The sequence below is a fragment of the Seriola lalandi genome, unplaced genomic scaffold (assembly GCF_002814215.2).
Source record: "Seriola lalandi dorsalis isolate HSWRI2012SDOR001 ecotype SW California unplaced genomic scaffold, Sedor1 jcf7180002054256, whole genome shotgun sequence".
NCBI classification, from domain to species: Eukaryota; Metazoa; Chordata; class Actinopteri; order Carangiformes; family Carangidae; genus Seriola; species Seriola lalandi.
Window position 1 is genome coordinate 1452242 of NW_019524809.1, and position 14456 is coordinate 1466697.

Here is a 14456-nt window from a genome sequence, read left to right on the forward strand (position 1 = left end):
GGTGGGGGGGTTGTTGGTGGTGGGTGGGGTGGTGAGCAGATTGTTGGGGACAGGGTGTACAGAAAGACAGTGGGTGGGGAGCGGCAATACCCCTTGGTTGATTAGATGTAACTCCAACAACCTTACCCCCTTCTTCCCCACCCACCAACCACCTTCTTATGCCAGACCCCTGAGGATTATCCATAAACTCACACCTATCTTTATAACCTGTGTTACAGTGTCATCTCCTTCCGCTACCTCCTCTGCTACTTCATGTTTCCACACACAGTTTCAATCCTCATGCCCCCCTGATCTTTCTACCCCAAAAACACCTGAAGGATGAGTGACAGAGAGATGGCAGGACAGGATGGATGTGAACACAGGAGTTAGAGTATGTTTTGAAGCTGTTTCCAAAGTAGCGAGTGCTGGGGGAGGTTTGTGACAGATCATGAGGCTGATGAGCACGTCCCTTCTCTGTCAAGATGAATCCTGCTATTGACCTTTACCACATGACACTATTCATTCGTCATTAAATCAAATAAAGTTGAAAAGCTGTGAAAATGATTTTATCACAATGAAAGAGATAGAAATATGGGTGAGAGAGGAGGAAGAAGAAGTGGAAGAACATGTGGGGGTATTATACCTCTGGTTGGGCACAGAGAGCTCCAGGTGTGAAAGTGTGTCTGTGAAACATTGCAGGTTCTGGGGTTTGTTTACCTCCTCATCTCAATACAGTTTTGAGTGTCAAGAGTGTGCGCGTGTGTACACTCCTGTGCACACTCACATCCTGGAGAGGCGTAGATCAGCTGCATTATGCATGATGAAACCTTGCATAGGTTATGACTTCTGCCTAGCTGACATACATATTCATGCATGGCTCTCTGGCAGGATGTATAAAATAGTGGCTACAATTCTGACAGCCTGAGCTTTAAGCTCAGCAATGCCGTCAGTGCTCTTACAGCTTCCAGTGAGGGCTGGTTTTCTCTCCGGTGCTGTGTCTGAACGAGGTTGATGAAGCCTCCTGGGTGTAGGTGAGCTGCAGCAGCAGCAACACAGGAACCCCACAGCTTTGGTCAATACTGTTATCAGGGTACTGACTGTCCACGCGCTGTTGGGGTAAGATCTCCATGAGCGTGCATCACTGGGAGAGGTGGTGTCACCGAGATGAACAAGGGCACCCGCTATGTGTGAGGCATATGGTTTTCTCAAATTGTTAAAGCTTTATATATATGTATTTATATTAGATAAATGACCATACATTAATGTAGAGCTGAAACAATCAAGTCGTCTGCCAAAATGAAATTAATTGCCAACTATTTCAACAATCAGTTCATCATTTCAGTCACTTTTCTTTGCAAATGTAAAAGATTGATAGATGAATCGATAATAAAATAACTGTGAGTCGCAGGCCTCAGTTAATGTAGGAATGCAAACTAATGGAATTTTAACATAACAATAACAAGGAAGGGCCTATTTTCCAATTTATTTGTTGTTACTACAATGAGAAACCAACAATGTTAATTGTGTTACCTGTGTGGTTTTATGAGCTCAAACAGTCAGTCACAGTTTGCTGGTTTTCAGTATGATGAGATCATGTTTGGCCCATTACCCAACTTTAACAACGATCGTCTAACCTTTAATTGAACTACCCATAGTTTAAACTTAACCTGAGCTCTTAACTGAACGCAAACACTTGGTTTTTTGTTCTGATGAACTTTTGTCCATGGCAGGGTGTGTGAGGTGGAGAGTATGCCATTGAATCAGCTGAGCATCAAACAGCGGGAGTTGCTGTGGTAATGCTTCTTGTATCGGATACGTTGTTCTGAGGTAAACTAGAGGCAGGTTCAACATTATGAACAGCTGAACATTAGGGTGAGTGTATTAACTTCAACTTTCACTGAAATTTTAGTGCTTTTCTCTTTGGATTCAGTCAGGACAAGCCACGAGAAAGATAAGGTTTACCGTGCAGTCAATATCATGTACTTCACCGTTGGTACATGTGGCATTTTGTTTTCTAGCCACACAAGCTGTCTGTACAGGTTGGCACAGGTGGTATGTAATGTTTCATCTGCTGTTTTTAAATGGAGTGGAAACTGTGCCAGTCCGGCAAAAACCAGGACTGTGCCAGTTGAGTTTTGGAGTGCACCCAGTGTGATGCACCAGTGACGCTGTGCCTGACCACACCTAACTAAACAGCCTGTCACCCTGTCACTCACTGGCATGTCATTCAATGATACACAATCCTTTCTATAATGTATGCACACTTAGAAGGACACTTTCTGTGCAGACAGCCAACTCGTTCTGCTTTTATTCCATTTAAACATATTCCAACATATTGAACATATTTTCTCACTTCAGCTGCTTTTTTCTTTTTTTTTTTGGAAATATTCGAAGCAGTATGATTTGAATTTGGGGCTTGGTGACTTAAAGTTTCTAAATTTAGGTTGTTCAGTGGGTCACTGTTGTTAGGTTAAATTGCTGCATTGTTTTTTATTCAGTCACAGCTTTCAAGTGCCAGCGCCACCATGGCAACCCACTCTGTCTCCTCCTAGTGACTGAGCGCTGAGAGCTGCTTTTGGAGTGTGTGTGTGTGTGTGTGTGTGTGTGTGTGTGCATTTATGTGTATGTGTATGTGTATGTGTTTGTGTATGTGTATGTGTATGTGTATGTGTAGGTGTGTGTGTAGGTGTGTGTGTGTGTGTGTGTGTGTGTGTGTGTGTCTGTCTGTTGAGTGAGTGCATGTTTGGTTCGTCTGGTTTTGACAGGCTCTGATTGGTGGGAGTTTGTTCTGATCCCTTTTCTATTCCACTTCCCACTCCATCAGTCCCAGTGCTCCCAAGCCCCCCAGTGCTTGGGCCCCCAGGCCATATAATCTACTGTATGAGAGAGGTTCTCCTGCTGCCCAGCCCCCAGAGCTCTCAGGGTGACCCCCTCACTCCTCTACTTTAGTCCTGTCCCCCCATTGGGAGATTATAGATATTGCAATCTTTAATATGGGCTTTATGCTCAGGGGCCATTATCAGTAATCTGCAGAGGGGAGGGAGTCTGACCTGGTTTTTGCAGCCCACCACTGGACTGCCAGACACATTTTCATATACCATCTGTAACATGCTGCTTTATCAGTCTGTGGTCTTGGGACAGCTGCACTCCTTTGAAAGGAGAACTGTTGATGAACCACAGTGGATGGAAGACATAGTTGCATCTTTCTTCTTCAGTCTTGTGCACTGAGTGACAGTATTTGTTAATGTTTTATGTCACCATTTCCAGCTTAAAGCCACACTTTAATGTTTGGATGGCCTGAATAAATGCTTGGTTATGGTGGGATGGGCAGATGGGCTCTGTGACAATATCACTAACTTAATAGTCACTGTTCAAACAGATGCTTTTCATTGCCGTAGCTATTTTGGCTACAGTGTCCCGTATAATGCGAATGACAGTTTCCCGAACTTTACAGCATGATTTCAGGATTATTTGATCATGATCCTGGTACAGCACAATGGTCATCATAAAGAGGTGGTTAATTATGGCAAATAAAGTTATGAAACTTCTGTCTGCAGACAGTTTAGATGTTGGTGCCTCAGCATCAGAAAGCATGATAACTGTTTTTTATGCCCAGTGGAGGCAGAGAGCAGTTGTGACTGATGTGCTGTATGTTACATGTTGTGATCTTAAACAATAGCTAGTCTTGTGACAAAGTGTTGTTGGTTGTCCACTTCAGACATTCCTGCAGCGGGTTTTAACCAAAGAACAGACTCAGAAAAACCTGACAGATTACAACAGATGATGTGAAACTTTATTGAATAGCTGATTGACAGAAAAATAATGCCTAATCTGTTTTGATAATAAGATAATTGTTTACTTCATTTTTCAGCAAAAATGCCAAATATTCCCAGTTGTAGCTTCTCGACCATGAGAGTTAAAATAAAATTGTCATGAAATTGAAATTTTCTGAAACTTTTTCAGTTTTGGAGTATATTGATCAGGCAGAACCAGAAATTTGATGATAGCTCCTTGTCCTTCAGGAGACTGTGGGCAGTATTTTCTGACATGTTATCATCCAAAATGATTAATCAGATCATCAAAAAACAGCCTGCAGATTAATCAATTAATTAGCAAAAAAATTATTATTATTTGCAGCACTAGTGTTTATATCATAAATACATGCTGTATTAACTTATTATGTGTTAATGTGTCATATATTTTTTAGACATATCTATATTCTTATTTTCATCATTTTGGCAAGATTCTGTGATATATTTAAAAAATGGACATATTTTAAAATAATAGTAAAATAGAGTCCCAGACCTTCAACTTTTCTGTTCACTTCTTCTGTTCACAGTTTTTTTTTTTTTTTTTTAAAAGGCTCCAGGTTAAAAGATGTTTTCACCCCACAAAATAAATAAATAAATAAATAAATAAATAAAACACCAAAAGTTTTGTCACAAGTAAGATATTGGTACATAATCAAATAAAATTAATAAAGATAATAAAAAAATAATAATTTAACATTAAATAATAAAATCTAATTTGATCAATCAAAAATGTGATCAAATGTATAAATATATCTAAAGTTGAAGATTATGCCATTGAAAAAATGGAATTTGAATCCATTTTATGCCTTCAAAACAAAATGAAATTTGTTTTGAAAATCCAGCCATTTCACCAAGCACGAAATATACAAAAAAATGTATTTGATCTATTTAACAAAAAAGACAATAAACTCAGTTATGATTGAAGAAGTACTACAGTACGCTAAGTGCTAATTTTATGCAATTTACAGCTCATTCTATCAGTATCCGTCAGTAACTTTCATGACGTTTGAAAGACTTTCTCTGCTGCACTAAATATTAACATGTAGTGGGATGATATGTATTAGATGACATCATTTAGAATCAGTGCTGGTTGCTCTCCACATCTGTCCGTCAGTAGTGTCCCCCCACTTATTTCTTTTTCTAGTCTTTCCTATAATGACCCCAAATTTGACAGATCCCCCTGCCCTTTCTCTCTATTTAGCTGTATGTGTTTAATCTGAATGCCGGTGAAGAACATTCCTGTGTGTGTGTGTATCTGAGTGTGACTTTGCGTGTGTGTGTGTGTGTGTGTGTGTGTTAAATATGTAAGGAGATTAAATAGACTTAAATCTCTGTGTCTGGCATAGAAATTCCAATCACATAACCTATCAGCATTTCCCTCTCTTCTCTCTCTGTCTTTGTTTGTGTATGTGTGCACACACTGTACGGAGGTAACAGGCTCCTCCCCCCTCCGATCCACCTAAACCACCACAGGCTTTAGCCCAAATCCCTGGCTTTCTGCATCACATGACTGATGTTTGCAGCTGGACATTTGACATACATTTGTTATGATTATTTTGCAACACATTTGAAGGACATTTCCATTCTGTCCGTCTTTGGTCCATTAATATGATGCCGATTGCTTCAAATCAATGGCAATGGAATCCTGTTAGGTTATTTTTGTACTTCTGTGTTTACACAGTGTATACAGCACATAACAGGTGCTCATTGTTGGCCCCTCACCTCCACCTCGGCCTGCTAAGTGATGTTGTGTTGTCTGTTTGTCCCTGCAGTACACAGTGAGGATGTGGGCTCTACCAGGCTGTACTTTGTGAATGCCTCCCTGCAGAGGGTAACCTACTCCAGCACGGTGGGGGTGTCCCTGCCCTGTCCAGCAGGGGGCACCCCCAGTGCCATACTGCGCTGGTACCTGGCCACCGGCGACGACATCTACGACGTGCCCCACATCCGCCACGTGCACGCCAATGGCACTCTACAACTATACCCCTTCTCGCCCTCCGCCTACAACAGCTACATCCATGACAACGACTACTTCTGCACTGCTGAAAACCAGGCCGGCAAGATCCGCAGCCCCAACATCCGCATCAAAGCTGGTGAGTTGGACAGGCAGTCGGGGCTGGAGTGGACCTCGGAGCAAAGACAGACTGCAGGTTCTGAAAGATAGAGATGGAAAAGAAGGTGCTGTGGAGCGAGAGGTCAAAACATGATAAGGAATAGAGCAAAAACAGACAATTGTGATAGCATAGCATAGAGATAACATAAAGTAGAGCAGATTTGATTGGCAGCTGCAAAAAGCCCGAGCCACACACAGAGGCACCTGCCCTAAAATAGCCCGTCTCGACCTGAACACAGATTGACCTAGAACACAGTCTACAGAGAGAACATCTGCATCACATACTATATCAGGCCTCGGCCTTTGCTCACACCTATTTGACTGAGCTGGTGATGAGCCACTGCACTTTACACTGACATAACCCCATCAGCTATCGTCATACAGCGCAGCGCCATCTGGTAGCATGAAATCCAAAACACAACCCCTACAGCACTTAGAGTTAAGTGGCGACTGCAATGTGATTTTTGGATGATATAACAAGATCAGATAAGGAGGAGAATGTGTGACAATAGGTTATATCACTTTACAGGCTCATCCTCATTGACAGTCCTTCACTTTATAAGAGGTCAGTACAACCAAAGCCTCCAGGAACTTCATCGGCACTTACAATTTTAGCGACGCCTTGTAAAGGTTTCAAGGTAATTCACTACCTTCCATTGACGACATACGATCTTAAGAGTCAGTGACCTTATCACATTTTTGAGCACGGTGTACTGTGCATGAAAACATCTCGGGCCTGTAAGTGATCTATTCGGTAGTAACAGAAGATCTTAGTTATTTTAAGTAGTATCAGTATAAAGAATCTATCGATAAACACCAGTAGATTTTCTTAGGTTGTCTATTTTTGGAAATTTTGACCAGAAGCTGCCTCTGTTGCCATCATATTCTCTTCTCTGTCTTCCTTCTTCTCCCTGCTCCCTCGTTCTTCAAACTGTCCTCTTGTGCCAGACTAAATATAGCCACAGCACACTTCTTTAATTATCTCTCATTAACAAACCTAATTGCTGCTTTCCATTGATTAGACCGTGTGAGGCTGCTTTAATAAGCGACACCTCATCTAAAATAAAATAGTACTTCTGTGAGTCTGGGTTCCGCCAGGTCGTCAACGAGTAAAGATACATGAAGAAAAAAGTGAAATTTATCCAAAGAACCGTTACATCAAACCACAGCTGGAACAAAGCTACAGCTGGGCTATAGTTACACCGCATCTATTGCCCCCCCCCCCAAACACACACACACATACACACACACACACACAAACTTCCCATCAATCATTCAGGCCAGTTGGTCCCTCCCCCTTCCCTCCTGCCATCAACATCTGTTTTCATATTCTGCCTCCCAACACCGACTTGAACTAATACTCATATTCATTCTAATACTAATACTAGCGCCAAGTTGAGGATTTGAGCCAGGACCCTGAGCTGCATGCCAGCCGGTTGCTGCCTTCATTCCCACATGACCCAAAAGCCTGGCCTCAGGAGACGAGGGATTAGTATGAACCAAACATCCTGCAGCCAGCGGCCTCTGTCGGGCCCTGGCAGCTCTGCTGCGCAGGTTACACTCAGACAGGATGTGGACTTTTTATTTCGGGGCTCATTCTTAGGGCCGTGGTTTTGTACTTGCCCTGCCGTTGAACAATGATTGACAGGGGTCTCATTTGAATGAGCTTTACTGCATCACGGCTAACAACGACGTCTAAACAAGTTCACATCAGCGGTGCTTCACTCCATATTATTTCAAAAGAGCTTCATACATGTGTTTTATCATGTTTTACTTATCTATTCAAAGAAGATGTAAATTTAAGATGTAAATTTCCTTGCACTTGCATGTGTGTCCCTCTTACAGCAGGAATGTATGCATGCTGTCATCGTGTCTGTTACCAGGGAAGGGATTCCGAACCAGTTTCTTAGCAACCTTCGGATACGTCCTAGCTTTCATGTGATTTTGCTAATGAGTCCCTGCTCATTCAACAGAGTATAAAATATTGCATGAACCTCCATCAACCGAAGCAGCAATAACCCTTTGGTTTATTTTGCATGTGCTGCTGACTCTGTTGTCTCCATATGAAGTTCTGTATACAAAAACAGTGGATCAGTGTTTCATGGTAATGTCTTGCCAAAGCTAGATAATAATTTTCATGATTATCCTGCTCAATGGCGGCTTGCACCATTTATGGTGAAAGCAGAGGCAGGATTAGAAGAGTTCAAACAATACACAACAGTAGGCAAGTAATTTCCAATGAATACATGTGGCGAGCTGTGGTAATTGATGAAAGGGTGTTTTGCTCTGGAGTGTTAATTTGTTGTTTTTGATGATTAAGCAGAAGCAGATTATAGTTTTTGTTTAAAAGCTTACTTGGTGATGAGATTGCCACGATGTTTATCCATTGTCAAAACATCTCCAACATAGATGATTGGACATATTTTGTGTAAATTATTGATAGCTCTGAATTTGACCTCTTTTATGGTTAAAAAAGTATTTAAGGCATCTTAAATGTATTGCTTATGGCCGGAAAAGCTCCTCAACCAGCATGAAAGACATCACGAGTCACCAAACCTCTATTTATTATTATTTTGCCTTAGATGTCAGCCATTTTAATATTGTTTGTGTGTCTGTGTAGTTTTCAGGGAGCCCTACACCGTGCGGGTGGCAGACCAACGTTCGATGCGGGGCAACGTAGCTGTGTTCAAGTGCCTCATCCCCGCTGCCGTGCAGGAGTACGTCAGCGTTGTGTCCTGGGAGAGAGACACCGTTTCCATTGTCCCAGGTAAGATGTCACATGAGTGGATTTGGAGCATGTTTGGGTGGTGGCAGTTTCATTGATTTCACACAGCTGAATTTAGGTATGTCTTTATCTTCTCTCTCTCTCTTTCTCTCTCTCTCTCTCTCTCTCTCTCTCTCTCTGTGTGTGTGGATGGTTGATGCACCGCTGGTCGCTATGTTTGACCAAACTCTTAACTCGTGTCTTCTGTCTGCTCACTGTTCTGGATCACTGATCTGGTCCCCCTCCTCCTCCTCCTCCTCCTCCTCCTCCTTCCTTCTTGCACATATCTCCTCCCTCACTCTCCTCTGTCTTTCTTCTTTTCTTTCTCAGGCATTTCATTCTTTCCCTCTCTGCCATCACTGTTTTTACATCTCCATCTCATCACATACAGTTTTTAATTGTGATTGACACCACATTAGACAGTCCGTCCTCCCAGTCGCACGACTACTCCACAGTTTCTCTTCATCAGGTCTATTTCTGTCCTCTCCCTGCTTTTCTTAGCACCATGTCCTTGAAGAACAGTGCCACAATTAGAGACACAGGATGTCAATAGGACTGTGCCCCCACATTCATCTTCATTAACCTCATTTGTGTTTGTGAGTGTGTGCAAGAGAGAGAGACATGAAGTATTCAGTCTTTGTGTCTGTTGTCCAGTTGTTTGTAGAGACATTACATGTATTTTATTATGTGATTAGATCCTGAGTATAGTGCAATGTATGTTTGAGATGTATGCATGGTTATTTTTTTGCATTTAAAATGCAGACAATAACAATGTAGGAAAGAGGGATGAGGGATAGAGGAGGAAAAATGAACCAGAGGAAGAGAAGCAAGGAGGGTAGTAGGGCAAGAACGGCCTCAGGTCCTGGCAGATGGCGTTTCTATATTATATGTATGTAAAACACAGAGACAGTGTGTCACACATACACATATAGCAAGGTTTTAGCAGTTTGTTATTTTCAGACATTTCAGTATATTTCTTAATAAATTTTCAGTGTACATGTAATAGAGTCCCGTTACTGTACTTGGTATTAATTCTTTGTTTTCAGTTACCATCCTGGCAGAAAGCTGCAATGCCAAGGAACTATTTAATTTGTGGGAAATACCGAAACATGCTTAAAACGGATGGATGTATTACATATCTTTACAGTATATTTTAATATCTTTTAACATTAGTCAATACTTAAATTTTGTTTTCCACTATAAATACTCACAAAAATCACATAAATCACATTTATAAATTTAATTAGATACACTACCTCTACTGTATATTAACTAAATACATGGAAATAGCACACATTTTACATGCACACCACCCAGTCAGTTTCTTGTATAAAAGTTTCTCTTTAGTTTTTGTTCTTTGTTGTTTTCCATTGACGTTTTCAATCTAATCATCTTCCATTATTTTACTATTTTGACTTGCTGTTCCTCTGCTTGGCTTATTCATTCTTTACATAAAGAGTTTGGTCCACAGTGACACTATGACTCCCCATTATTCTTAAACATAGGTGACATAGTTTGGATGTGCCAGTCCTCTCTGTGCGTGTATTTATGGTTTCTGTTTATGGGGTGTTGCTGTGTATACCGTCATGAGGCTGCTTGTGTGTAATTAGGGGTATATAGGTCAGTTGATGAGCAGTGAGTGTGAGGATCAGATGCTGAACATGATGAGCTGCTCACTGAACTCAGCATTTGTTTCCCTACGACAGCAGTGCACACGAACACAGCACACACTCGCAGCATGATTGTGCTCAACCTTGACCCTGACCTTGTCTCTAATCAACACAGTGACCTCATCACCTGTGTAGCCAATCAACGCAGTCACCAGTCATCTGCGGCACGCCCTCTCTTTGAAACACAACACCTCTGCAGAACAGCTCATAATCTGAATACTGTGTCACATGGATGCACAAAAGATATGCAGCCATGCACATGGACATACTGTGAATATCCATATACAGCAGATTATATAAACAGTCCAGTGGGAAACATAATTGATACTGATCTCCAACTCTCTTGATCTTTCACTCTAACATGAAAGTCTCTTTTTACCTCTCTCCCCCCTTTTTGGCCAGCAAAGGACTGACTGGATAGGTCTAATGAAGATGTGAAAATTAAAATTGATTTTGTGACTGAAAGCCCTCTGCGTCTGAGTGAGTGGGCGGTTGCTTGTCTTGCCTGTCACAATTTCTTGTGCTCGGCTTAAGAAACACAGCAGGAGAAGTTTCACTCGAGATTAATCGGAAGCATTGATTCCAGGGGACAGGAAAACACCCTGGACCTTTTTGCCAGATGATCAAACAGCGAACAGACTCATCACTCATTTTGTTCAGATTCCCATTAGCTGTCTCCGTGGTAACATGTTTTCTGCCTAGGATGTTATCTGGTGTTGTGTTGATAAAGTGGGACATTGTCTGCGGAAATCCACTGCAAACATCGAGTCAAAGCATTCAACCATCGCTGAACTCTTATGAATTTCAAAAACAACGTTTGGTTTGAGGCTAGGCTGTGATTGTTACATCGCTGCCAGCAGTGCATTTCAGCCACAAATGTCTGAGTGCTGGAGATGGCTTTGTCTAAATCTGGGCTCTTAACTCTATTTGTTTCAATATACATTGAAGTACATTTTGTTTATGTTTTGATTTTCTAATTCTGATTGACTTTTATTAGAGGAAATGATGCGTTCAAATCCTCAAGCTTCAAAGCAACTTTTGTGCCATCACAGGCCTAAGGCTGAATCCTTCCACAGTTTATTCCTCTGTCTCTCACCATCTAAATACTAAGTAAGAATCCAAAAACTGTACTCAACTGCCCAATTTCATTAATGAATCTAAATTGTCTACTTTATCTACTCTTCATAGCCGTGCTTTTACACAGAGGAATCATTATGTGCAGCCTCTGATCAGTATCATGATCACATACTAGTCTGAAGGTTAAGTTGATGACATAACACAACGCAGCCGTGCCCTCTGAACCCCAACAGGTTCCATTTTGTCAAACACACATGCTCCCCATCTGGAGCAATGTGTGTCTATGTGTGTGTGTGTGTGTGTGTGTGTGTGTGTGTGTCCTTCTTGCCTGCCCCATTTTCCTGTCCAGCCAGGACAGTGAGGGGGTTTAAGAGGGGAGGGGTGCAAGCAGACTGACCTATTTCCCTCCCACTCTCCTGTCCCATACCATCCCTGTAGCTAAACTTTGTGTGTATGTGTGTGTGTGTGTGTGTGTGTGTGTGTGTGTGTGTGTGTGTGTGTGTGTGTGTGTGTGTGTGTGAGACCCTCACGAGACAATGGAGGCCAGCTAGTCTGAGCAGTGATCTGAAGGAGGAGAGCTGGAGCGGAGACAGAGAGATGGAGGGTTTGTGGACAGACATAAAAACAACAGTGGGACACAGAGAGGGTTCAGCTCGTAGATCGAGGCCGTCAGTCTAACCAGCAGAAAGCTAATGAGTGGCTCCGATGAATAGAGACTGAACCAGCAGATGGCTGCGACCACATGGTGGTCCATAGAAGATGCCCAACCATGCTCCATCTAATACACCTGCCACACAGTTTGGTCTTGTTTATGTGTTTGCACAGTAATTTGATGCACAGGGCCATAAAACCCAGTGTTGAAGAGCAATAATAGAAGGGAATAGTTATAGTGTGTGAAGCAAGCTTAGGAAGTTGTTCTTGCACATTAACACTTCACCTTCCCATCACTAAATACCCCTTGTACTCTCTTTGTGCTCCTTTTACACTCTCATCCTCTCATTTCCCAACTCACTCACACTGCATCTGGTTCTACTCCCTTTTGCATCCTTGCAGGCTGTTGATCAAGTATGAAACAGACACCGTATTGTTCTGTACACTTGCAGAAAACTGTGAAAGAAAAGGGTATATTCAATCGCATCAGTCTAGTTCAGTCGCTGTTGTTGAAAGTCAGGTGGACTTAACCTGTGTTTAACCTAAGAGTGTGTAAATGCTGAGTTATCAGACCTTAATGTGAATGTGGATCTTAATGGGTGTCACCGGGTGGCGGGGTCACTTACAGGCTACGTTACAGATCAATCCTCTGCCCCTGGGGTCCCTGCTGGGAGTCAGGCGGTTCAACGGAGACACAATGCACAACCATAAACGCACACATAGGGCTTAATTGGGAACAGCTGGAAAATTACAGTTGAGTTGATCAATTTGTGGAAGTTACAATAAATAATTTAAAATGATACAGTTTGCAGAGTGACTTAAAGATGATGAGCAGCGCTCTCTCTCCCTCTCCACTTTTGGCTTAGAAGACTACATTATTATATTTATCATAATAACCATGGCTGCAACTATTGATTGTTTTAATTATCTGTTCATAATTTCCAAAGATACTAAGTTTTCAATAACATAAAATATAAAAATATAATTTTTTCAAATTCCATTATCTATTAATTTTCTGTCAATCATCTAATTGATTAATCAAGTAATAGTTGCTGCTGTGATCATTACTAGTGCATCATTGGAAAATAATTAAGTTAATTCAAAATGAGGATAAATTTTTTCTGAATTTTACTTTTATTAAGGCTCCTACTGAATAGTAAAAACAAACAAACACAGAAACTAGATTTGAAAGTAAAGCTCTGGAGAAACATGTGCTGAAAAGATGAAACCTTATGGACACTGTTTTGCAGGTTTCTTCTTCAGTAATTACAAAGTTAGTGTCATAAGGCTTCACACGGGTGCAGTGAGGAGACAGGCGACAGAGGCAGAGGGACCTCATGGAGAGCAGTGGTGTGTAAGGACACAATGTCTGTTTGTAAATCTGTGCTTGTGCACTCAGAGCAGGAATACATTAATAGATGCACTTGTCTGGGACACCGCAGACTCTTGTAAACACTGGTTTAAAACACACACACACACACACTCACTTCTGCAAAGTACAAATGTACATGCCTGCAAACATACACACACTCATCCCCCTCACAAGTAACACAATAAAGCCATTTTCAGATTTTGCATGAACCTGCCTGAGTATGGAGCACTCATTAAACATTAACTCAGGATACATTAAGGCTGCGTTCTGCCCTGCTCTGCTCTGCTGTGTGACGGCCGTCCTGTTGTTGTGCTTGGGCTGCCCGGGTGCAGCAGGATGTGGTGTGACAGAGGAGGATGGGGAGCATGTGGCGTCCCCAGGGCTCATGGAACATAACCCCATCGACTGTCGCCCTCTCTCACCCCCCACCCTCAGGTCTGGCACTATACCTCCCTCACCTCTCCTTCCTCTGCTCCTGCCTCTGTCCCATGTGGCACACAGCAGGCCACAAGGGTTAGTGGGGAACTAAATCATACAGCTGAAGGCGCCGTTAATATGTACATACATATGCAAACGTATGTCACCAAAACAATGAGCAGCTTCTTGCGAAATAACCCACCAATAGGAAATGACACAACAACACAGATTTGTGTCTTCATGTTGAGCCTCTCAAATCCAGTTTCCAATGCAGCCAAATATGTCACTGACAGTTGCTCTGCCGGTTGTTCACCTAAGTCTGTTCTCCTTTCACTTTCTCTGGATATTTTTGCCCCTCTCACTTTTGCCCCAGTGTGCTGAGAGTGTCTGAGAGCAGGACAGGAACAGATGGGGTGCTGGCAGCCATCTTTTACTCAGTTAGGTTGAGTAGGCACGTGGGTGGGTGTGTTAATTAGCACAAACAAGTGTGTGTGTGTGTGTGTATCTGCATGTGAGTGCGTGTTGCCTGAGTGTGCAAGGGGCACAATAGGCATAATTATCTCTGCTTGAGAGGCCCAGTTGGGGGGGGGGGGGGGGGGTG

At 42.2% G+C, this 14456-nt stretch overlaps 1 protein-coding gene across 2 annotated transcripts in view; it reads left to right on the plus strand.

Annotated features, from left to right (window-relative positions):
• LOC111653984 (cell adhesion molecule DSCAML1-like) overlaps positions 1-14456 on the plus strand; it is a 50559-nt gene that overhangs the window by 3691 nt on the left and 32412 nt on the right. For both annotated transcript variants that reach the window (XM_023404789.2, XM_023404790.2), the window contains exons 2-3: positions 5564-5884; positions 8525-8671. In XM_023404789.2, coding sequence (XP_023260557.2) covers positions 5564-5884; positions 8525-8671 — 468 coding nt within the window. The remainder of the gene's footprint in view (positions 1-5563; positions 5885-8524; positions 8672-14456) is intronic.